The 26,321-nt window shown below is 38.2% G+C and overlaps 1 protein-coding gene across 1 annotated transcript; it reads right to left on the reverse strand.

Annotated features, from left to right (window-relative positions):
- palmdb (palmdelphin b) lies at nucleotides 1–26,321 on the reverse strand. The gene is made up of 8 exons (XM_053412713.1): nucleotides 26,220–26,321; nucleotides 13,213–13,263; nucleotides 10,428–10,508; nucleotides 8,572–8,702; nucleotides 6,877–6,991; nucleotides 4,833–4,857; nucleotides 3,837–3,947; nucleotides 1–2,347 (listed from the first exon to the last, which is right to left on the reverse strand). The coding sequence occupies exons 2-8, from the start codon at nucleotides 13,255–13,257 to the stop codon at nucleotides 1,062–1,064; spliced, it is 1,794 nt and encodes a 597-aa protein (XP_053268688.1). The 5' UTR covers nucleotides 13,258–13,263; nucleotides 26,220–26,321; the 3' UTR covers nucleotides 1–1,061.

Genomic DNA, 26,321 nt, shown 5'->3' on the forward strand with positions numbered 1-26,321 from the left:
TTAATTTACACAGTTTAAACCAAAAAATACAGAACCTTTTGACACCACTTTAAAAAGAAATCATATTTGATGAATATTTCAGGACACCTTTCACTTGTGACATAATACATGATTCTGACACAATGGGTATTTATATGATGCCAATGTTTCAAACCTTTATTTCAGTCTCTCCACAGGGCTTCAGAGATTGTATCTCATCTAACCTCAAGAGCATTAATCAGTTAAGCCTTGGCTCTTAGTCAACATGTTAGTTCATCCCGAAGATGCTGGATGGGTTTGGGGTCAGGACTCTGTGTAGACCAGTCAAGTTCTTCCACAGCAATTTGGAGAAAATTGCAAGCCTGGAATTACATTAGTGACTAAAACATCACTTTATTCTATGTATTAAGATTTCAACTAAGGGAACCTAACTTAGGGAAAAACGACCATGATTAATGTAAGAGTACAAGTCTGTGTACTTTCGGTTACATCCAGGCACAAACATGGCTCTGGAGGAGAATATCAGAGGATATTTAGGCTAAAAACATGGGGTAAAAGATACCGTTTCAAGTCAAATTTGAATGTCGGGGCTTACGGACACTTGGATGACAACACAAGAGCCGTATGGAGGCATTTTGTGTTTTTATTCTCATGTTTTTTTGCGATTGAAGAAGTGTTCACCATTTACTTCAATTGTATTGGATTTGGCTGCAACACTGTTTACCCCTGAAACTCATTTTGGGGTAAACTATCCCTTTAAATGTATTAGTAGGCATCAATGTATTATATTATGTAAATATATGACATTTAGTTTTAGACTTAGTAGAAAGCAAGTCAGTCACTAATGATCAGAAATATTAGTCTAGTATTGTAAAAGGAAAAGTTGCAGTTGCTGTAGTTAATGTGACTATGAAGTGTGTAATGAAACTAATTTGCCAGGAGGTGGCAATAAAGCTTTCTGAATCACTCAGGAACAAGGACTGACTGACACAAAATTTGTGACATAGATTACAAAAAAAAGAAAGAAAGAAATTCTATTACTAGATTATTTCTTCAGTGTTGCCGTTTCCAAGCAACCTGTCTCATCTTCCCGTGGAGCAGAGTTTCATCTTCTCCATATTGATGCTGCCTGTGTTTGCTGACACATCCAAAGCTTGTCCCTGCAGGTAGGGACTCTGTTTTCCAGGCATATGGATAAATGTTGGCTTGTGGAGCTCCAAATCATCCTCGTGTGTGTAGGTGTCTTCTATAATGTCTCTGCAGCCTGTAACCTTCGCTATTCCGACTTTCGGTTGGAAGACTTTACTCTTGTATCCCTCCGGGTGGTATGAGAGACGCTCCTCCCCATCACTTATGTTTTTAACATACTTGGCCTTGTCATCATCATCATGATCACCATCATCATCATCGCTATTAGTGATGATAATCAGTTCAGCCTGGATGTCTTCCTCCTCATACTGAGCATTCTGATAGCCCATGAAAATCATTGTGACAGGAGCTGATTCTAGCTCATCTACCAGGTTCAGAGAAGAGGTACTCTCTGCACAGAAGGGTGAGGGTCTGTTCAAATCCCTTGAGCTCTCTATCAAGGTATCAGGTTCACCTTCAGACTTGAGCCTGCCAAGTGAAGGACTATGGCTATTTACAGCCCTGTAGACCGGTTGAATGGGTGCTGGCATTTCTTCAGACCTAGCTTTAATTGAGACAAGAGCTGCTGCGTTTAGAAGGCTACCTGTCGCGTAGTTGGTGAGTCCTCGTGGAGTTTTAGCACTAATGTCAGGTTGTGGAATTACATGTTTGTCACTCTTTGATTGTTCTGGAATGTGGAAAAAGGGCAGCTTGGTTTCTTCTCCAGATATTTGGAATCTTGTCATGGAGTCTTTTTGGATGAGGCTAGGGCTCAGGGTCTTCCTCTGGGTTTTCCATCCCTCTAGGTCGTTACAATGCTGGTTTTCCTCTGTGAGGACTTCAGTGCTGTTTCTGGATGAAACAGCACTCTGGGAGGGGCTACAGCTGGGTGTTGGGCTTTGCCTCTGTGTTTTATTTGGTGTACTAGGTGTTGAAGGCCTGCTGCTGCCTGTGTAGGGTAGAGAGTAGACAGGCTGATGGTACTTCACCTCTGTGGGGATGTTCTTATCTGTAGCCTGACGTAGCAGCTCTTCTACCTCTGTGGTCGTCATCTCTCCAACTGCTCCACTGTCCATTTTGCTTCCATCTGGATGAAGTGCATAAACAGACTTGCGCCCATCATCGTACACTTTTAACCCCCTTCCTTGGATAATTTCTGGGGTGATAGACGCTGTAGAGACGACTTGGCTTTTGCCTGTTCTCTTATCATGCTCCACATTGATCTCCATCGCAAATGTAGCTGGAATGGATAAAAGAGGAAGATGAAGATCAATGGACAAAGATCGAAGAATAAATATTGTTTAATGACAATTTTTTTACTGAGAATGTCTTTGTTTCAGATTCTCAATAAAAAATGGACAAACACAAGTGATGCACATTACTCACCCATTACAATTAACTGAGATCAATGTAAGGCTATGCCCTGTACTGACTATCAGGGTCTATTTGAAAATTGTGGCCCTACATAAAAAATGCATGGCTTGATCAACATGAAATCTCTACTGTTGAATGGAGTTCTTTATGTAAACTATCTTGCAGATAAAACCTATTGTGTAAATAAAAATAGTCACAAACAGCTTAATTAAGATCTTGATTAAGATCTCTAGGGGTTACTCAAACTTATTCCCATCTTACTGCTAGATTTGGAAAAATATATATAAATTCATATTCTAGGAGCAGACACAATTTAAAGAGAGTCATACTACAAGTACTTTGGGTGGATATTAGGCTCTCACATACCGTGCATATTAGGAACATAGTGAGGATATAAGTTAAAAGGCTGGGTATTTATTACTGACAACAAGGCTCACTTGGACTGTAAGGTAGCTGTCAGGAAAACACTTGGTAAGACTACTGTATTATAGGATTGTAGACTATGGAGACATTACTGATAAACATGCTGCCCCCTCTGCCCTGTCCAACTACTTGTTCTGTACACATAACTGTGTACTCCATGATCACATTTCCTGGCCTTCACTAAGTCTTAGGTTACATCATAATTTGTGTACTTTTATCAGGAAAGCCATATTAGGTAAACTCATGTCCTTGTAGTCTCCTTTCACTCACTTACTACTGCTATGTTTTTTGCTCCAATAGTTGTCTGCTCTACAAGGTACGCAAGATTTATTTGGAACTTGGTAGATTAGCTTTTTACTCCAGAACGCATTGTTTCTTGACGGTTTTTATATCCTTCACTTCTATAACTTTGGTAACCGTTAAATGTTATGCTATCTTGGCCAGATCCCCCTCTAAAAATGTTGATCTCAAGGAACTTCATGGTTAAAAAGGATCATTTAAGTTAAATAAATTAAGTAATCCAGTGTGACAATATTCTAGATTGTCTCTATGTAGATCGACCTTTTGGATTTGTCCGTTACGACTCTAATGAGGACACAGTCATATCTCAGATTAACTCTCCTTGAACTACTGATTGCTACAGCGAGATCTAATTTCTTCCTAATTTGTATCCTTGTGAAATGTAAATTTTAGTAGTATTCAGTCAGATCCAGCAGACGGATCAAGAGTGCAAAATGGAACAATGAAGCTGAGAGACAAAGCTGTGACATTGGTGGTGAACAACAAAATATGTCCGAAGCTTAAATTGTGCTCCTTATCTATCCCACTTGTCTCTAGTTAGATTTTCAGCACATTAACTTGACAGTTGATTGACTGGTCGGGAAAGCATCCTACATTTTTCAGCCATTCTAATAGTTATATGAGACTTATACCTTTCTTTGTTTCTTCACTTCCAGGCTTACATATAGGAGGGGTTTCTGCTGGTGTAAGTGGGATGAATGTTGGGATATCTGGGAGTGGTGAGGGAAGATGATGTGTCACATCTGAGAAGAAAAATAATGCCCGTAAAATACAAGAAACATGCTAAAAGTCAAATTTAAGGATATTTTATGCCAAGGGGTCAAATCCTTAATTTGGTATGGTTTATGACCCAGGTATTAATCATTTATCATAAGATAAATGGGAACATAAATAAGGAAGTAATGCTCATTCCTTTTCTGGCCGAGAGCATGACGTTCACATGGATATCAATCTCATGTCTGTGTGTTCGACAAAGATCTGGAAAGACTGAATGCATTTTTCATTTTATTTTCAAAATTTAGTGGATACACTTATTGAGATGCATCATCTCTTTTTCAAGGGGAACCTAAACATCAAGAAACAGCTAGTCCGTTTCACTCACAACACCTTTAAAGCACACTATTACACATTGTATCTTGTTATACATGAAGAAACATGTCAACAATACTATTTGTGCTGGGTGAATAGAAAAACTGTTGTTTGTGAAGTAATCGCTCCAACTCTAAAACTGCAAACTGCTGTGTATACATGGTTTGTTTTTAGATATAACAATCACATTTGATGAACTTTAAACATGTTGGTAGGAGTAATTGAGAACATTGAACAGAGCCAGGCTTGCATTCCCCACTTTTCATGTAAAGAGATTGATATCATATGAACATCTTAACATCTCATCTGAAAAAAGTGAACAAAAAAACATTGCTGTCTAAGTCGGAAAAAGCAGGAAAGATGAAATTAAGTATTCAAGATTGTTAGTATATGTCAACATTTTTAAATCTGACAAACTATGAACACATCGTTATTAGATGACTGGATACTCTCAGATCAATTAATATGTTAATTCGTCTATCATATCATGTTAATAATACTGTCAGATCAGCACATAAAAGTTCAAAAGAAATGTTTACCTGTCTGGTAATCTGCATTTAGCTCCTACATGTGAAGACAGAGTGGGGTCAAAGTGGTGACAGCAGCAGGAAGTCATCATCACAGCAGTGCTACCGATCAATGGTGTTAAGCATCAGCAGTCCAGTACTGTGACATGTTAAAGCCACAGTTATTCCACTGTGTCTTTATGACTACAGACAGGCAAAGGTTAATCATGCATATTAGTCCTTGTACACTGCACACCGACCATGTGAGAAATCCATGTACCTCCCACTCAAATCACCCCCCTGTGAACCAAAGCACACCCACACAGTTAAGAGAGTGCATCTTATTAGAAATAAGCAGAAATTAGAGGAAATGCTACAGGATGCATGAGGAGAGTAAAAAATTATCAGCTATGAACTCAGTAGAAAATATGAATAGGATCTATTAGCGTACTTGAAACTTCAGTTTCGTCAAAGAGTTTGTTATCAATCAAATTGTATTTGAAAAGCCCATAATCACAATCAAAATTTGTCTCATAGGGCTTCATATAATATATTATCAGAATTTTCTACAACATCCAATATAATTGTACAAATATTTTGTCTAAGCTAATTCATGCAGTGGAATGTTTGGTACATGTGTGAGTTTTTTTTTTTTTAACTTCAGGTGAGACATGTTGCTGTGATACTCTCATTGGCCAACTGGAAGTTACAGTGAGATTATCAACAACATGAGCCGGTGGCTTGGGAGATAGAGCGAATTGTCCAATACCTAGGTTGTTTGTTCCCAGTCTCCACAATCCTCATTCCAAAGTTTCCTTGAGCTAGATACTGAACCCCAAAGATGCACTGTAAGATTGTGTGTGAATGGGTGAATGGCAAAACTTAACTGTAAGTTGCTTTGAGTTTTCAAGAAGATAAAGCGCAGAATAACTTACCATGTAGAAGTTTAGTTTTGTTCATGTTCAGTTGTAGCAAACTGCTAGTATCTATAGTTTATCCGAGTTGTTAAGAAACAATACACATGTAGACACGATGGGTGACACAATGGATATGAAGACAGTTTTTGTGTCTGAATAAGAGGAAACTGTATAATAACATAAAAGACACTAATGATGTGTGTACAAATATAGAATTGTGTGATAAGATTGAACATGCTGATGATGCCGTATCATCCAGCAACAAAGTGTGGTGATCTATCAGTTATGTGCAAGTTATGTGCACTATAACTCTATTTTTCCTATCATCTGTCTACTAGAATTATATTGGTGACTGTTAAACCTTTGAGCTCATAGATCTGTTATTAGAGCTGACCAAACTGGATCAGGTTTCATCATCTTGGAACCTGAAGCAACATGTACGGACCAATCCATCCCCTTGAGCTGAGGCCCCCAACTGGTGCGATATATTTGCCCTGGGTGTTGTCTCTCCGGCTATTTACAGGCTCTCCTGCCTTATAGCTGAAGGTTGTTGGAGCATTATACAGCCTGAAATAAATACCTGCAAGGCCCAGCATACTTTTCAGGTTTGAAAAGTGATTAAATCTTAACTTGTATTACATTTTTAAATGTCAGAAGGGATCCAATGTCAAAAGTGAAAAGGAAACCAAAAATTATTTTAATGGTGTTGTAGTACAGAAGATTGCCCAGCTTTTCTATTTAGCTTTTTTTTAATTATCATTTAAGTGTCATTGTCACTTTACTGTGTAAAGAGCTTTTTCTCAGCAGGAGGTTATATTTAACAACTGAAAAACACAATTTTAACTGCAGATTAAGTGAACAGTGTTTTATATTTTAGTGACTGTATAGGCAACTGGGTTAATATATCTAGAAAATGTAGAAGGAGCAGGGTTTCAAATATATTCAGCCATGTTGAGACTTCACTCTCACATCAGGAATCGGTGAATAGCAGTTTGTCAATACCTTAGAGAGGATTGTTAGATCATCCTGCTTCATTGCCTCAAGGTGAAACAATATTTTAGCATTATTAGAAACCATGATCAGCAAAGAACACAGCAATAGCAGTAAGCAATAGTACAGCAAGCAGAGTATTAAAATGCAGCCACTTGATTTGAGCCTACCTTTATAATGTCCTCAGCAGTCCTCTCCACCTCTTTTAACCGCTTCAGGACAACTTCTTCATTGGCAGATATGTTAAGCTCCTGTTCCTCCAAGGTCTTAACCTCCTCCTCTTTACTGAACAAGAGAATTACAAACTATTGATATCAAATAGTTTCACTACCAGTAGCAGTCAATAGTGTATAAACCAGCAAACCACACTCGCTTCAGTGCTTTTTTTCATGGCATTCTGGGTAGTTTTACTGTGTTTTCTAATAATTAATTTCCAACAGAAACTGATTTGAATCACAAAATGTGTTTTTTGCATGTAAAAGTACATTTTCTTGCTTTGAACTTAATCAACTATTGTGTCAAAACAAATTGATTCAGGTATAAAAACTTATATCATCAGTAGCCTGGGGTGCAGTAGCTGAGGCAAAGAGAATATTCACAGATGAGATGGAGGAGGAGCTTGCCAAACACTTGAAACAACTAGCTGACCAGTTCCATGGCCTTGCTCCAGTTAAGTGCCGTGAACTGGCATTTGAATATGCAGAGAAAAACAATATCCCTGTCCCTGCCAATTGGACAGAGAAACAATGTGCAGGTAAGCTAGGGTGTGCAAGAGATGACATGATTCTGTAGGTTAACTGATCTTGCCACAAAGCTAAATCTTATAATAATGAATTCTCTACTCTTTAGGAGTTGAGTGGTTTAGCAGCTTCCTAGCATGTCGCCATCTCTCTGTCAGAACTCCGGAGGCAACATCCCTGGGAAGAGCAACAGCCTTTAATAAAACTACAATGGGGGAGTTCTTTGAAAATCTGGTTGTAGTGATGGACAGGTGACAGAATTAATTTTTTAGTTGCAAATGTTTTATGGAGGATTTACCTGTAAGATTTGGTTTTGATTCTGATAAGGTTTTTCCCTTGCCTCTCTTCTTTAACAGACACACATTTCCTTCACACATGATTTACAATGTGGATGAAACATAACATCCACATAAATGTGCTTAATTGACCAATCCCCATGATTCTGTTACTAGTCCGATATTAGTTTTGGAATGTGTGGTTGTCAATCTAGCTGTCAGGATTTTAACTATTACAACATGTGTTGTTATGGTAGTTTTAAAGTGGAAAAAGTAAGTGGCTCACTTTACCCCCTTGATTTCTCTGGTCTGTCTCACTTTACCCCTAAGCTGGGGTAAAGTGAGACTAAAGACCACTTTTTTTTTTAAACACTCATATTTTCACTGCCCTTTGTCCTGAAGACATTCTGATCATTTCCATTGTTAGGAAACATCCTGAATTAATAGGAAATGTGTAAATTTGAATGATATATAATTTGAGCTCGCCTAGAGGGGAGCAAATGTAAAAAATGTCTCACATTACCCCGCTTTCCCCCTAAGCAGGTAGATATTTGTTCTCGTTCTCTTTCTTTAATAAGCTTTTAATGTGAGAATAGTAAAATCACTGCTCAGCATATTGAACAGTTCAATATGGGGAGCTCCACTGCGACAAGCTACTGAAAATAAAATGTTGATATTGTTACTATCAGTGTTTCATAACCCAGTTTGTGTGATCATCCTGCTGGTTTTGCGTTTCAAAGTTTGACCTGAGAGACTCATAAGTGTCTCACTATTATAATTTTTTAGTCAGCGTGTCTGTCTGCTCTGTCCAGTGTGGGCTGTGCTGTGGTAGTGTCAGAGTGCATCTTACCTGAGGATGTGGCTCTGCAGCTGATCACTCTGCTGCTGTTCATCCTGAATCTGAAGCCTCATGGCCTCCTGTTCCTGCTCCGACTGCTGACTCAGGCCGTCCATCAGCCAATGCTCCCTCAAGGCTTTCTTCTATTAGTCAAACACACCAACACACAGGAACCTCAGTTTTTTATGCAAACATTATTGAGCATTGTATTAACATTTTAAAAGTTGTCTGTATCCCAGGGACACCTACTTTGTCCCCCCTTCAGCTTAACCACCATTCTCTTTCCTCAAAGGGACAGTTCACCCAAAAATGGAAATTAACTCATTTTTGACTCAGCACTATGCCAATAGTGTTGGGTGAAGTGTAAGAGTCCACAAGTGTTCAGCGAAACACTGCAATGCTGTTTCAGGGGTAAACAGCATTGCAGCCAAGTCAAATGCAATTGTAGAAAATGGCGAGTCAATGACAGAAAAAAAAACATAAAATGCCTCAATATTGCTCCTGTGGTGTCATCCAACTGTCTGTAAATCCCGGAATTCATATTCAACCAGAAATTATGTAATTTACACCATGTTTTTTGCCTAAATATCCTATTTATATTTGAAGAAGTGGTCCCCAGTTACATCAATTGTATTGGATTTGGCTGCTTCACTGTTTACTAAGTATACAGTAAATGAGGTTAGTCTAGGTATATAGCTCTCCAGATTCCAGAAGTCTTATTACTGTCCACTAACTCAGATGAGAGACAATAAAAGCTGGAAATAAAAATGTTGCTTATGACTTTTTCTGAGTTTTGTCTTTCAGGTATTTTCACTATCCTACCTTATAAATGCGTGTGGTCTTAACTGCAGTATCTGTATAGTTGGAATTGTTTTAGTTTTGCAGGTAACAAAATCATTAAGCAATTAATGATTGTGATGATTGTTACCTGCTAAACTAAAACTTTTTTTTTCATTTAATTGTTATTATTATAATTATAATTTTATTGTTGATACATTTTTATTTTGTATATACCCTTGGGTGTTTCTAAAGTATTGTCTTATTTATTTTCTCAGCCATTATATAATATCTACTAAAACACCATTACTTAGTTGAAGAGGTGTACACCTATCCTATGTTAACACACATACCCTGTGACTGACGGATTGAATAAGGTATCTTTAAGTTGCAGGTAGCTCTACCGGGAATCAGGACCATGTCTTTTTTAAATCCCCTTGAGTTCCAGTTCAGTCCAGTACTCTGAACTACGGCTTAGATGTGGATTGGTAAAATTGTCTCTCATTTCACACAAGCTGCGTCAACACTACCTTCGAATTGCCAAAACCAACAATATGAAAATGGGGATCACAACAAAATCATAGAAACACCCTTCAGTCTGCAGCTTAATATATTTTTTATTGTAATGTTCAAACTACTCTTCTTTTAATAAAATGATTTCAGATGGCTGGAAATTTTTGTACATAAGCAGATGCTGTGGGCCAGTAAAACTTGGCTTTAACAAAAATGCAGCTGAAAATATTAACAATATTATTTGGGCTGGAGTGGAATAGCTGTAGGTAGAATAAGATCAATATTACCAGGTTATCTAAGGTTGTGTTACTGCAGAGGGACTCCTGGTAACGTCTGTGGTTTTTTGTGTTTGTGCATAAATGAAAGCAAGTTTGCTGAGATTCTATTGAGGCAGTGAATGAAACCCTCATCCCAGTGTTCATCCTGGGGTCTTTATAGTCGGTGTTCTGTCTTTGAGGCACATTTCTACATCTGTGGTGTTCTTTATGATGTTAGATGGAATAAGATGGTAAAAGTCAGACACATATTGTGCATTTCATTTTCACCTGTTAGAAGTTCTCATGTTTTCATAAAGTTACCTTTATATACTGGAGTTTTAATTTTTCCTCTTCGATCTCTCTCCTTTTCTTGGCAATGTCCTCCTGGATTCTCCTCTTGTCCTGCAGGGGTAAAATCAAAACACAGTGCACCAAGTGTAAAATGTACAGCATGGAAACTATTTCATGCGTTTTATTCTTGTGCTGACACTCCAACCTTGAGCTGACAGCTGGACACCAGCAGCCATAAATAGCTGAAAAGCAATATAACCTTCATGGCCTGACCCCATGTACCTGTTGTTTGTGTGTATGTCTGTTTATGTGTGTGTGTGTGTTTGTGTGTGCGTGTCCATCTGTTCACTACAACCACTACCACTTTCCCTGTTAATGATCACCTCCTGTGGGGGAGCTGATCCATTTTAAATGAAGTTAGTGTGTCCACTGGACGTTTAAAAATTGACATGTTTGTCCAGCCTGGATAACCACAGACAAACACACTACTTAATGGCTTTAATCACTCAGTCAGCATCAAAACACAAGCCCTGTGTTTGTAGATGCCACACTCAGGAGTTCACTGTGGCTAAAATCAGCTCATGGATCCTGGATCAGTGTGGGCCTATAAGCCCCAGTGAAAGGGGATCTCCCTGATGACGACTGGAGTATTTATAGTCCATTCTCTGTCTGGGCTGGACTCAGAGTCAGGCCAATGAAAACCATTTTATAAAGTCAACTGGCTCCATGATAATTAACTGAGAGAGAACAACTGATCAAATGAGCCCCTGTTACTCATCAAGTTTGTATTCCAATTTCACTTATCAGATGGGAGGGATTTTAAAATAAGTCCCATTTGTCTACAAAGCCCTCCCACCCACATCACATTCTCGAAATTAATTTGAACAAGTTCCTTCTTAGAAATAAAATGTCCTCCTTTGTTTATCAGCCCAACTGAAATCTCCAAAGTTGCTTATTTCAACTAGAAGATATTGGAAAAAAAGGTTATTTGAAATACATTTCATAAAACATCAAACATAATCCTCCATGTATTGACTTAAATCAAGTATGTTTTTTGCCGCAAATAACTTGTAGTCAGGGACTGAGTAGGCAGGAAAACGATAGCATTCTTACTGGTATATGTAAAGTCATCATTAATTACAAAAAGTCCAACAGTAAGCGTAACACCTGTTTTTAGACGTTTTGAATCCACTGTATATTCTGCATTGAGTAGTTGCACTGGTATAAAAGCTCAATATAATTCAATATTATAAACTGAATACTAGATGTTCTATGGAGCATTTGATTAGAATTTACTGACAATTTCATGATAACCTTTTCACACTTTTGCATCTCCACTAGAGTTTAAATTAATATGTGGTACATTTAATTAATCAAAAGTTGTCTATGGAGCAGTAAAACTGTAGTTTATGAAAATGGAGCAAGTGCTGCATCCACTAGAGTTTTATTTTCTCTCAGTTTTATTTTATGACTTTATTATTGTGCTCAGGGGCACCACATGAGCCCAGAATCCCCTCACCGCTGTGTTTGGAATTCAGCTTTGCTCAGAGGTAATAAGATGGTGCTGCTGGGTGCTATTGTGGAATCAGCTGGGGTATCTTCTATCTAAGTTGTTAAGGTAGTAAATGGCGACCCTCGTGATTACACAGCAATGTTTCATCAAAGAACCATTAGTACTGTCTGAGATATTGGGTCAAACACGCACACACGCACGCACTCCAAACGCACACCAGACACACTGACACACACACGTTCGATGCTGTCCTGACACCCTGCACTTTGCCAGAGGAACTGACCTCCACATATTTATTATAATAGCTTGAAAGCTAAAGGTTTTCTTCTGCAGCTCTGTCATCCTGCAACAACACACCCACACCTTTATATTTTAAGACTCTGATTTAGTGGTGCATCATGACATTCTCCCCGGCCGTAAGATCACTGGGATGTATATACAAATAAGACATGATTTCCACGTCTACCAAAGATGATTAGCTTGACAAAGACATCTTTTTAACAGCTACATATTGCTCAGAAATTTGATGTCCCTCTGCATATGAGCAAGCGAAGCCCTATGCTGTATAAAATCATTTCATGAAATAACAAAAACGACCACTGATAAAATATTTTTGGGTGAAATTGAAATCAACTGTTCAAAAATATTTGATCATTTTTTATATAAATAACACAAAGAATACAAATTATATCGATGATGAGGGAGGATCATTAATCCCCTACCCAGAAGGGACCTGAGGTCAGCAGATGAGCCAACAGCTTCTTGCAGTCACATGTACACACAATACACTCGTCCACAGCTCACAGTAGAGTTAGCAATAGAAAGTGCCGAGGTCAGTATCCAAAAAGTCTAATTTCATATTGGATTACTGCACCTCATGCTTTACATTCAGTACCAATGTTCTGTGGAATTTGTGTCTCCTTAATGTAGCAAAGCAGAAGGAAGGTTTGGTGATGAATGAAAAAAAGGAAAATAATTGTTCTAAAAGCTCCAGGTTCGATGGAGAGTGGGGATAAATGTGGGTGTATTGGCCGACCATTTAAATAATATGCTCACAATTTGTCAAGTCTTACATACTAAATTAATACTAAAAGGCCCATATGTTGCCTTCACTTTCTCCTGTTCGCTTGTTTCTCTTTTCCTTTCCTCTTTTCAGTTTTTTGAGATGTTTCCTTATGTCATTGTCAAATGTCATCTATATAAATACAAAAAAAAAAAAAAACTACACCTGGTACTTCCACAGAGTTTATTTTTATTCTAGCTTGCCCTTGTTACTACCAGAGGCACAGGACTGGACCTTACCGTGATGGCCTGGAGCCTCTCCTTCAGCAGGTCGGCCTCGTCCATGTCAGCCTATAGAAAAAGACAGAAACCATGAATTAACTGGTAGGAGGACAAGGTATAAAACTCTTAAGTCAAGACCAAATTCTACATCTTTCCTGATCAGAACCGCATGTAAACACATCACATATCCATCAGGCATTTAATCAATGTGAAGCCTGTGAAGACACACAACCCGAATATATTATTGCATCATACATATAGTCCAATGCTGGAGGAAAACATTAATTTATTTGTTTTATTCTATTATTGTCTGTTTAAGAGAATTAAAGAATTTGTAATTTTTCAAATTTGTAATCACTTTGAAATATTGCTGTAAATAGGTAAACTGTTTTAATATTTTAGATTACTGTTGCTGCTGTTATTGTTATTAATTTTGTTATTATTCACACAAATCTATAATGTGACTGGAAGTCTAGTATAGTCAAGTCATATATGTATTATACAGTAAATGGTCAAATGAATACTGGGTCAAGCAATGTTTGTCTTTGTTACCAATGACTGCGGCACATCATGACACACAATATGTATTTGAGTAAATCATCTTTGAGAGCAGGGGGGACAGAAAGATAAGTATCATGTTTGTGTCAGATGTAAGTGACATGTTTGCTCCAGGCCTGAGTGATGGCTCCATGACTGGGGAATGTAACATGGCTGTGCTGTGTTATAACGTGAGACAGTATATCAGATGTGAACATGACTGCAGCCTCACACAGGGATGATGAAAAGAGAGGACTAGGTTCAGGGAAAACTCAACAGGACACATCAAAATTCCTCCTCCTTAACTCTGATTAGATTAGATTAGATTCAACTTTATTGTCATTGCTCAGTACAAGTCCTTATACAACGAAATGCAGTTTTGCCACCTTTAAATCAGTACTTTTTTTTAAAATTCCCTTGAATCTTTTTCTTAAACACAATTGGTATGTTTGGACCAATGTGCAGTATCATGTCACATAAAAGGGTTCAATGATGTTTAACTTTACAACCTCAGTAGTGAACATACATTCATTAAACAAGAAGCATTACATATATACCAAAGTATTTTTTTTTATTGTTTTAGTTTCCTGAAATATAAACACATAAGTATGGTTGTACAGGACAACTATCAGCTCCTCAAAGCACCTCAATGCAGATCTATGATACCAAACCATCGTTATTCAGCTTCTGACCCAATTTCATTATGCTGTGTTTGTTAGAGGTAACTGGAAATCCAGAAAGGATCTTTTGTTTTTGTTTTTGCTTAACTGACATTTATAATAATACAGTAATACCAAGAACAATTAGAACAGGCCAGTTAACAAAATTGAATGTCAAAAGCAAAGACAGTGTGTGAGTGTATGTTGCTTTTTTGATATAACAATAATAATTTGTCAAAAGAATGCATTGGGAGGGACGTTCAAGAAAATATGATAAAAAAATTAAAATAACAATAATAATACTCTTGTTACTAAGACAGAACCAACAGCAAGATTTAAGTGACTCAGGAGAGGTTTTACACCATTTCAAAGTTCACTGAGCATCAAGAAAACCTTCCTCCAACCTCATCACAAAAAGGGGTTTGTTGTGATTTAGTTGATCATACTGATTATTTAAAAGAAAGGCAAGGTTCCCTAACTAGTTTCTTCTAGTACAAATAGTGTCCACAACCTTATGCAGACATAGGCTTCTGTATTTTAAAGACAAGTATAAAGTATTGGAGGGAGAAATAGAGGAAGCAGAAACAACTCAAGTGAGCTGCAGATGAAGGGCTCTTCATGTTGTTGCATGAATCATATAAATGCTCCAGAATGTCATCAACATAAGACATCTGTGCCCATCCTGTCTGTCTTGAATTGTTGTGCTTTGTCATGGTTCCAGAATTAACCCACCCGTTTCCAAAAATGGCAAACGATAACCACATCAGAGTGAGGCCAAGTTTGAAAAGAGAAATCTATAAGAAAGTCTCTATTCCTGACAATCATCCGTCCCGTCACTGATCCAAATTGTAATCTGTTTTAACAGTGATGAAACATCCTCTAGTTCTGTTATCTTTCCTCGGATCCAACAAACACTTCTTTGATGCATTCAGGTACTATAAAAAGGTCATCACTTATAGGATCATTTTACAGGCATGGAACTGGTAAGCTGCCAGAGGTACATACTTTCAGAGATATCGTGATAAATAAAGCAGGGACATGTTTATTTATGTAGTGCTAGTGTTCACACTGCTAGTAGCACCTGGGCAGAGTACATTTTATCCTGTCCATGCACATTTCCGGTTGCTTCCTCAGTATATCAGGGGGAACACATGGGTTCATGTCCAGTACAACTAAAAGTGGAGGTCATACTGACTCCATAAAATGCTTGACATCGTCAATAGATCCTACTCGAGATAGATTGAATGCATGAAAATGTAACGATGTAACAATACAAGTCTGTCTCGCAGCAGTGACATAATGTCCCTGTTGCCCATCCCCATGATGTGGATTTTGTTAATCCGGGTTATATCAAAGCTAGTATGACTCCTTTTTATAGTTTTACTGGTACTGTCGACGGTTGATTTACAGGCCTTGCCTAAAGGCCCACACTGGAATTGTCAAGCCCTGATTGAGAATCTAACCAAAGGCAGCATTCCACCCACACAATATTTTGATGCATTAGTGAGGATAACAATCTATCAACCTATAGCACAACTTGCCACAATGGAATTACAGGCAAAAAAAGGTTAACGTATTCAAATGTTACAATATATTATTTCAGTTCATTAACTGACTACATGTTGAGAGCAAGAGGAAACTAAATAACTAGCAGGGTTTACAGTTTTAGAGAGGATGTCCTTAATAGTCCACACTGTTAGCTGAGAGGGAAAGGATCACATACACTTTAGTCTGTTCTAAACACCATATTGTATGTGAGTAGGTGGATATATTTTTGTACATTCAATGCTCAGCTCTCTTATACACCCACACACACATATTAACTCAAATCCGCCTTTCAGTCACACATGACAAACACAGGAATAGCTTTCGCACAGGGACATTTTCTCTCTCTCTCTCTCTCTCTCTCTCTCTCTCTCTGTGTCTGAAGAAAGGTGCACATTTTGACATTAAAACTCATAATATCAAGTTATAGTCAAAATACTACATCACATATATATACCTGGAAAGGCATGGAGGTCCCAGAACAGAGCCATACTGCCAAATATAGCAAATACATTTATTGTATTATTAGTATTGTCATTATAAGCACAAATCTACCAATATTTATGTTATAAAACAAGTTTTTCATATTAAACGCTCCAACTCACTGACGACAGATTTTAGATCCCATTAAAACGAGAAACAACCGCATTAGTCATTTATAGTGCATCAACACAACCTGTTAACTGACAAAAACCTCTCCTGTACTTGTTGCTGAGGTAGAGCTATGGAAAGTCTGTCAGTCAAAAAGAAGTGAAAGGAAACAGATATTATTTTGAATAATAAATAAATAATATATAAACTGTCAGACGTAGAAGAGTTGTCAGATAGAATGTAAAATACATTTCTGCCTTGTCTCAGTCACACTATGGTGATCGCTGGAACGAAATGTAACAAGTTTATAAAGCTATAAGGCAACAGGGGACAGACACACTTTCACATTGTGTATTTGTGTTCAGGTCGGCCACTTACTGACTAGAAACTGATCCTTTCTGTTTCATAATTCTCTCATGTGTCACTGTTGTTTCCACTGTCTGCACCAACTCTTTAGGTATTCATAAAGCCCTTAAGTATGACACACATTCTCCACTGAAACACGTTATACTTGTGTGGATATCACTTCATAGCAACATAATTCTATCAAACGATTTTGGATGGAGTTGCAACAGTTGCTTTGTTTTTTGGAAGGCACTTACAGAAAATGTCCTCTGGTAAAAATCCCCAAATCCATTTTAGGCCATTAGACCATTAAGACTCCAGACACACATTCTGTTCAACCAAGTCATAGCTGTGTAAACATTATACCACAGCAACCCTTGTTGGGTTTATGGGTAATTAATCTGCACAGTACCTACAATCAGTCATTTAGTCCTTCTAATATAAAAAAAAACTGCAAACAAGTTGCTTTTGTCGTGGAATTTGTTCACAGCATGACCCTGAACTTGTTTGTGAGGACTACTAGTCTAATTTAGCTTCAAGAAAAACGTTTTTTTCACATGATTAGTCAAAATGAAGGACATTTATGAAATAGATAGATAGATAGATAGATAGATAGATAGATTACTTTATTCGTCCCCGAAGGGAAATTAAATTGTCATAGCAGCCGGTATATATGAATACAATAAAATACAATACAATAGAATAAAAACAAAAACAAAAATATTGAGGTAGAAAGAATAAAAAACAGAAACACAAGATAAATAGGTAGATAAGGTGCAGTGGCAAGATGATGGTAATAGTACTGATGATATGATGGTAATGTTATTGTTAGACAGTGATATAATATGATATGATATATAGTAGAGGTATAAATATAAGTATTTGACTATACAATAGATAAGATAATATACTATGAGTGTGCAAAAGACAATATTATTGTATAAATGATAAATAATATCAATATGGTTTATATTAACACATATCACATATGATGTGAAGTAAGTGTTCCAGTATATGGAGCGGAGTGTTGTACAGGGTACACAGTGCAAGGAGACAGGTATATTTAGTGCAGTTCTGTGATGGTGGCTCTGACAGAGGTAGATGGTATTGGTTAACAGCTGTGTGAGTTTCTCCAGGAAAATAATACATATGAAGACTTTCAGTCTGGGTTCAGAGCCAATCACAGCACAGAGACAGCCTTAGCAAAAGTCACTAATGACCTTCTAATAGCTTCAGATCAGGGGATTGTGTCTGTCCTGGTTCTCTTAGATCTCAGTGCAGCATTCAACACAATTGACCATCAAATTTTACTACAAAAACTTAAACAGTTATTTAACATTAATGGAACCGCCCTTAACTGATTTAAATCTTATTTTTCTGATCGCTCCCAATTCGTGCAAATTAATGATGAGTCATCTGTGCGCACCAAAGTTAACCATGGTGTTCCACAGGGCTCTGTGCTCGGCCCAATTTTATTCTCATTATATATGCTTCCACTAAGAAACATTATCAGGACACACTCGGTAAATTTCCACTGCTATGCGGATGACACCCAGTTATACTTCTCATTAAAACCTGAACAAAGTAATCAATTAACTAAACTTCGAGCATGTCTCAAGGACATAAAAACCTGGATGACCCGCAATTTTCTCTTATTAAACTCAGATAAAACAGAGGTTATAATACTTGGCCCTACTTTCCTTACTCTTGCTGAGGGTTAAGGACAGAGGATGTCTCACCATGTTAAAGGCCTATGAGACGAATTGTAATTTGTGAATATGGGCTATACATATAAAATTTGATTGATTGATTGATTAACCCATTATATTGCTAACTCCACTGTCTGAAGAAAACAAAACAGAACTGATTTATGAACAATACTTTTTCGCCTGCTGGCGCGTTCTACCACTCCTCCATTACTTAACGTCCAATTATTATATAACTTTTTTTGTTATTATCAGCATTACAGTCATTTCTAATATTCTTACTGTTGCTGCCATAACTGACGTTGATATGTTTAATGCATTATTATTGTCATTATCACAACCAGTCTTTGATTCAATTTGGCACTTACACAACTGTTCCTACCACTTTCCTCCCCCTGACTTTACAATGCAAAGGATCATGAGATAATGCATGCTGTGATTTGGTGCGACACAAATCAAACTGAATTTAATTTAATTGAACATGATCTGAAGAGTGATAGAAAGCCTGTGCTACACATGTGCTACATTTAAATTATCTCATTGGTAAAACCTATACCCAGATTTGAGAGACAAAAGTAAGACAGAAGGAGAAGAGACTGCTGACTGTCTTAGTGCTGGTGAGCTCGTCCACCTGTTGACACTATGGAGGCCTGATCCAGCACTGCTGAAAATAGAGACGCTGCCTGGCTTGACTGTCGACCAGCCTGACACTGTGTGCATGAGAGTCAGCAGCAGGTGACGCATGGTCCCTGAAAGAGACCTGATGGTGGGAAAAAAAAACTAAACACCTGTCAGTCATGTACCTTGAGTATATAAAGCCACGTGTGAAGTAAAGTCAAACAACTGGATTTAAACAATCCTGATGTGTCTGGGGTGTGTTCTTGGCCAAATCATCAACTAAAAAAGAGAAAGAGACAAGCAAAGCCCAAATCGAGAAATGTGTTGACAATAATAAGAATGGGCATATGCTAATAAAGGACAAGGCCAAGAGAGCTGATGCACATCTGTTGATGTTACTGCAGCATAAGTGTTTGAATGTTATTTCCTTGCTGTAGTAGGTAAAAGGACAGTCACTAGCACAACCTCCACATACTGATTGAGCAGTTTGCCCCAAAAAATCTTGGCTTACTCCCTTTCACTTGTCACCGCTCCCATTGAAGAGCGGCTTCATATCACATTCAGCAGGTGGCTGAGGTGGCCAATGGCGATGATGTCACCTGTGAGTAGCCAATTAGCTACATTTAGAGAGTATATTTTATACATTGAGTTTATATAGTAAAATATAATGACATTACTGAATATAAGTAAGTCAGAGAGATTGGTACATGATGAACGGTGGCCAATTTTTTTATTCTAGGACTGACTAAGAAGATATAAAAAACGCAGTGATGGTTTTAACATTACAAAACAAAAATGTGTTTTATATGGTTCTAGTCATTCCTCAACACTCAATATTAGCAGCGCATATTAGAAGAAAACTCTTTCTAAATACATTCAGTATCTCATACAAATGCAAAAAGAAAATGCTTTTGTCGGTGAAAGTTTGAACACCTCCACACCCCTAGCTGCTCTCTGAGAGGAGAAGATGCTGTGCATTTCTATCGATTGGATATTTTGCAATATTTGTTTTCTACAAAGGCAGCCCAGCTGTCTGATGACGTGCGGTTCTGGATGCTTCCCAAAGAAAAGCTTCGGGAATTTGTTTGATGCAGCTCTTCATTACATGTGGGATAGATTTGTTTGCAGACATTTGTATTGCTGTTCCTTTTATACTGGATTTAGAGTAAAAGTGTGTAAAAAGTGTTCCGTTTTATTTTTGCGTGTGTGAGTTTCTCCAGGAAAATAATATATATGAAGACTTTCAGTCGGGGTTTAGAGCCAATCACAGTACAGAGACAGCCTTGGCAAAAGTCCTTCTAATAGCCTCAGATCAGGGACTTGTGTCTGTCCTCGTTCTGTTAGATCTCAGTGCAGCACTCGACACAATTGACCATCAAATTTTATTACAAAGACTTAAACAGTTAATTAACATTAATGGAACCGCCTAAACATTTTTATCTGATCCCTTCCAATTCGTGCAAATGAATGATGAGTCATCTGTGCGCACCAAAGTTAACCATGGTGTTCCACAGGGCTCTGTGCTCGGCCCAATTTTATTCTCATTATATATGCTTCCACTAGGAAACATTATCAGGACACACTCGGTAAATTTCCACTGCTATGCGGATAACACCCAGTTATACTTGTCAATAAAACCTGAACAAAGTAATCAATTAACTAAACTTCGAGCATGTATCAAGGACATAAAAACCTGGATGACCTGCAATTTTCTCTTATTAAACTCAGATAAAACAGAGGTTATAATACTTTGCCCCAAACACCTTGGAGATACATTATCTAATGATATAGCTGCGCTAGACGACATTGCCCTTGCTTCCAATGAAACAGTCATGAACTTGGGAGTGATATTCGATCCTGATTTATCCTTTAATAGTCGCTTAAAACTAATTTCTAGGACCGCCTTTTTCCACTTGCGTAATATCAAAAAAATTTCCATTGCCTTTGTTACATCGAGACTGGACTATTGTAATTCATTATTATCAGGCTCCAGCAGTAAGTCGTTAAAGACTCTACAGCTTGTCCAAAATGCTGCAGCACGTATCCTGACGAGAACAAAGAGAAGAGAGCACATTTCTCCAGTATTAGCATCGCTACACTGGCTTCCAGTTAAATCTAGAATAGAATTTAAAAATTCTCCTCCTCACCTTCAAGGCCCTTAATAATATAGCGCCTTTTTACCTTAAAGAGCTGTTAGTACCTTATCAACCCACTAGAGCACTCCGTTCCAAGAATTCAGGCCTACTTGTCGTCCCTAAAGTCTCTAAAAGTAGAGTAGGAGCCAGAGCTTTTAGCCAACAAGCTCCTCTGCTGTGGACTAATCTACCACTTTCAGTTCGGGAGGCAGACACCATCTGTTCGTTTACGAGTAGGCTCAAAACCTTCCTTTTTGATAAAGCTTATAGTTAGAGCTAATAAGTGTGGCAGAATGTAACTTGTTCTATTTTCTAAAATAGGAAGCGTTTAGTCTGAAAAGGCATAGAGGTATTGATGGCTGATCTACTGAGTGGGCCACACGGTTTTCATCGTACTATCATACAAACCAGTAGCCAGTTAGATTTACTTTGAGCCTCAGTTTAGCCTCAAATTCGGCCTGTATCATTGTATCATTGATTACAGGGCAAAAACCCCTGATGACGCTAAGACGCAAAGGGAATTTATGACACATGACACACGGAGCTTCTCTTTCCAGCTTCTCCTTATTCTTCTCCATCCCTATCCCCCTTCCCCGGAATCCCTTTGCTTTATCGCCCGCAGATCCAGGGCCTCTGTGGCCGCACCATGGATTACGATTGTGGATCGCGCATCAGAGGTCGCATTGGTGGATCCAGTATGGCGGATTCTATATCGTGTGGGCTGATCATAGTGGTAATGGTGGATCCTGTGTCGCGTTGGCATCAGATATGGGCGGTGGACCAGAACCGCGGCAGCGGCTCATGATGGATCCTAATAAGCGGCAGTGGTCAATGACTGTGGACTAAAGTGGCAGCTGATCTGGATGGTGGATCATGATCCTGCTGGTTGCTGACCATAGACTGTGATTGCAGCTGAACTGCTTGACATATCGTATTGAAGTTATCCTTCAAGATGTTTACCCTCATCAATGCTGCTAAAAACTTTAATCTTGATGATGTTTTCCTACACGTGGCATCTATTGCACTTCTGTCCGTCCTAGGAGAGGGATCCCTCACATGTGGCGCTCTCTGAGGTTTTTACGTATTTTTACGCTGTAAAAGGGTTTTTAGTAGTTTTTCCTTACTCTTGCTGAGGCTTAAGGACAGAGGATGTCACACCATGTTAAAGCCCTATGAGACGAATTGTGATTTGTGAATATTGGCTATACAAATACAATTTGATTGATTGATATTACAAAAGCAACCTGTTGAAAATGCTTCTGTTAAAGCATAAAAGTTGAGGAGTGTTATGAGTGTGTGTTCTATGTCTGATTATAGCATGTGGCCCTGACTGAACAAAGCTCAAACCATGCTTTTTACTGCCCCATGAGACTGGTGCTTTAGCTGTGGCTGCCTCACACAAACTTTGACGAGCTACACAATGTGACACTAATGTTTTAAATGTTAAAAGTACGCTGCATGCCATTCTATGCCTGTCATATGAGTGATGCATCATTTCGTTATAATCGTTGCCCTGCATACTGTGAATGTCACAGTGCCATGAGAATCACATGTCATTTGGACGAGTCACTCCCTTCTGTCATCAAGCCCATAGGTTTTGAAGGTGAGATGTGTTTTTTGCATTGTTTGGATTGGGTTTCTAATTCCAATTTAACAGTAACATGGTTTATAATTCCACTTTAACAGCAACATAAAGCAATGTTTCAAACTGCCTTGGACCCTAGTCCTTACATTGTGACGAACTTCAGGCTTATTCCCAGCAAGTTCTATGATATAAAGAAACCGAGGAAAGCATATGAGTGAGTCCTCACATATAATTTGTACTCTTTCTTTGTTCACAGTCTAGGGAGATCTAATAAACAGCTCTTAACAGGACTGTATCATGTGTACCTGCTGTGAAAGTAAAGTGACCCCAGGTCGAACCCTTCAGTGGAGATTAGCAGCCGTTGTACATTTAAAGCCTTCCTCATTGGCCGCACTACTGTGACATATTCGTCTGCCTATGGAGTTTGGATTAAATCCCTTCAGGTCTTTCTGTCTGTGCTCTGTCCATGATCCATTCTAGACCTCAGCTCCAGTGACATGACCCTAATACCTCCCTGTCTGTCTGGCCACTCAGCCAAGGTCCTCCTGATGTCTAATCCCTGCTCCTACGCCCTTAATCTGATCTCTGATGGATTAATAGCTCACAAACCAACAAGAGATGCCTTCATTAGACCCCAGCATGCTGTGATAAACATCAATTTATCAAGGCTGATATTGGCCTTTGTAACACACTGATTCAGTTGCATCTACTTAATGACTTAAAATGACAAACAGTATCACCACCTCTAACTTGACTTCCTGCAGCCCCATAACCAGCTGTCTTGATTCAGATAATTCTGTTGAATTCTTGAGCCACAGTGGATTTTATCCAACACAAATGGAATACACTTGTAAATTGATTTCTATCTCCTTTTGTAATTTTAATGATGGGAGCAGAACGAGCTGTTTGCATAATTCTTTGATTTATGTACAATAAAAAATGATTGGCTGATTCAGTTGATGTGGCTTATATAAATATTTAGCTTTTGTCTGCTGTATTTGTCTATTTACAAATACAGCAGACACAGCAATATTACTATTCACAGAGTTATACGTTCACAAATGACATTAAATATTTGTTCTATCATTTGAAGCTTCTCCAGTGGTTCTCTCTAGAGCCGCTGCACGGCGTGTCCATTCTGGGTTACTGTATTGTAAAATCTGACAAAAAAGCACTGGCAATGTTTTATGTATAATCAGAAAATGCTACATTTGCTAAAAATAAAGTTGGAAAGTCATTAATGAAACATGCGATTGATGATCCACTAATTGTGTGACATCTCACACTAGAATACTGACTCCTAACAGATCATTCTGATATGTGTAGTATTTCATAGGGACACTTCAAAGCACCTAGTGTTATTTTCATGTGATTTAATAAAGGTAAACACATTAGACAGCCATACGTAATGGGACTCCACTGGAAAGTGGCACTTGTCAAATCAGATGGTGCAGATTCAAAACATTTGTGAACTGATGCCTTCAGATGGCTGCAGGGGCGTAAAGTTACTGCTTTAAACATGATAAATGTTCAGTAATTTTTACGCAGATTTAAATTCCTCTCTTGGCTGTGGAGAAATTCTGTCTTAGCTTTGCATTAGCTCAGTTTATGTAGTTTGAACAGACCAGGATCTGAGATTTCTGTTTGACACATTTTCACTATAATGCAAACAACTTTTTTGTGCTGCCTCATCTGAAAGAGCCTTCCCCTAGCTTGGGCCTCTCCTTTTACCATTGCACCATGTATGTTCTGTGTTTACCTTTTAGATGGGCAAAGTGTATTTCATTGTCAGGAAACTACCGGATAGTATTGGATTAGAAAAGATTGATGAAAATCACAAAATTTAAAGGAAAACTGTTTGGCATAGAGTTAAAGTGCTTAATGGGAGGTGAAAACATATTTTCCAAATAAGAAGCCCACATTTAACTCACATGACTTATTGGTTGGTTGTTGTGTGGCATTGGAATCATTGAATTTTTTTGTCAGAATTAAAAGATGTCAAACATGACAGAAAAACTTACACCTGCTCAACTTAAAAAATGTCTGTTTCTTGTAACTCTTATTTTGGCAACAAGCATTCTTTTTTTTATGAGTTTGTTTCCACTTCCTCTCCCATATTTCTTACTGCCATATGTTATTACTACCTTAATTATGACCCCTAACCCGCTTTAAATTCACTTGACATTTCTTTGAAAATACTGTTTATGTCTTTTATGAAAAGTGCAGATGACAGAGCTGGAATCAGGATGGGTTAATAACTCTTGCTTTCTCCAAGATTAAAGAACTGTTTACTGGTGATTGCTAAGACATAGTTCCAACAATGGAGACCCATAAAACCATAAAGGTTTCAATCAATAGCCCATATGGGTTTCATTTTTATATTTGTGTTTGCTTACTGACTAATTAAACAAACAAACACAAACAAGGTACACAGTGTTAATTATTGAGCCATATGGGAGTTGGTAGGTGTATTGCTGAACTTTAGATAGGGTCCTGCTAACTGTGCAACAGTATATCTCCCTCTAATATTCTCACCCTTATACAAACATATTCTCAACATTTTGTACTGCTCTGTTACCTAAAAGGAAATCTTTCTCTCAACCCTCTGTTACAAACATGAATACATTTTTTTTATCATTTACCATGTGTTTACTATATAAAGGGGACAGCTGTGGGATTTCTGCTAATGATATATGTGTGAAAATAATCTTTCTACTTCATTAGCGTCTTCCTTTGCAGCTCTGCCACATGTGCTGAAGTGTTGATCTGACTTGGATGAGTGGGAAGGAAAGGGCACAGGGTGACTGGCTCTCTTCTGGTAGAGCAGAACAACAGCATGTATGTGGGAGTGCTTGTGTGTGTGTGTGTTTGTTCATACATTAATCACACCCACAAGCCACACATGCATTTTTACAGTCAGCTTGGTAATCATGCTTGGTGTTCTAAATGTCATTTCTGAAGCTGCTCTTTCCGTCTATGTGTCCATCTGTGAGTACAAGGACTTTTTAGTTTGAGCCAGACCCCTGCTGGGATGCTGCAAACAGCCGACAGCTTAGAGGTATTAAAAGATTATAGAATCAATAGACCCTCGCTAATTTCAGCTCCTTACCAATGACAAACCGTTACCCCTGGATAACTATCTAATGGTAGAAAGTATGAACAGAGATCCGTTTACAACGCCATGGTTATCTCTGTGCAGGGTAATCTCTCTGAACAGCCAAGAGTAGACACAGGAGCAAAACCTCACAGCTTAAAATTACTGTGGCAGAGGCAAACAGAAACAGTGATAGAGAGATCAACTCACCGGGTGTGTGTGCAGTGTGTGTCCTCGAGCAGGTTATTGTAGAGGCAAGGTACAGCTCACTCTCACAGTGTATCCAACATTACTGAGCCGGGGGTTGTGTCG

This window comes from Pleuronectes platessa, chromosome 20 (genome assembly GCF_947347685.1).
Source record: "Pleuronectes platessa chromosome 20, fPlePla1.1, whole genome shotgun sequence".
Taxonomy (NCBI): Eukaryota; Metazoa; Chordata; class Actinopteri; order Pleuronectiformes; family Pleuronectidae; genus Pleuronectes; species Pleuronectes platessa.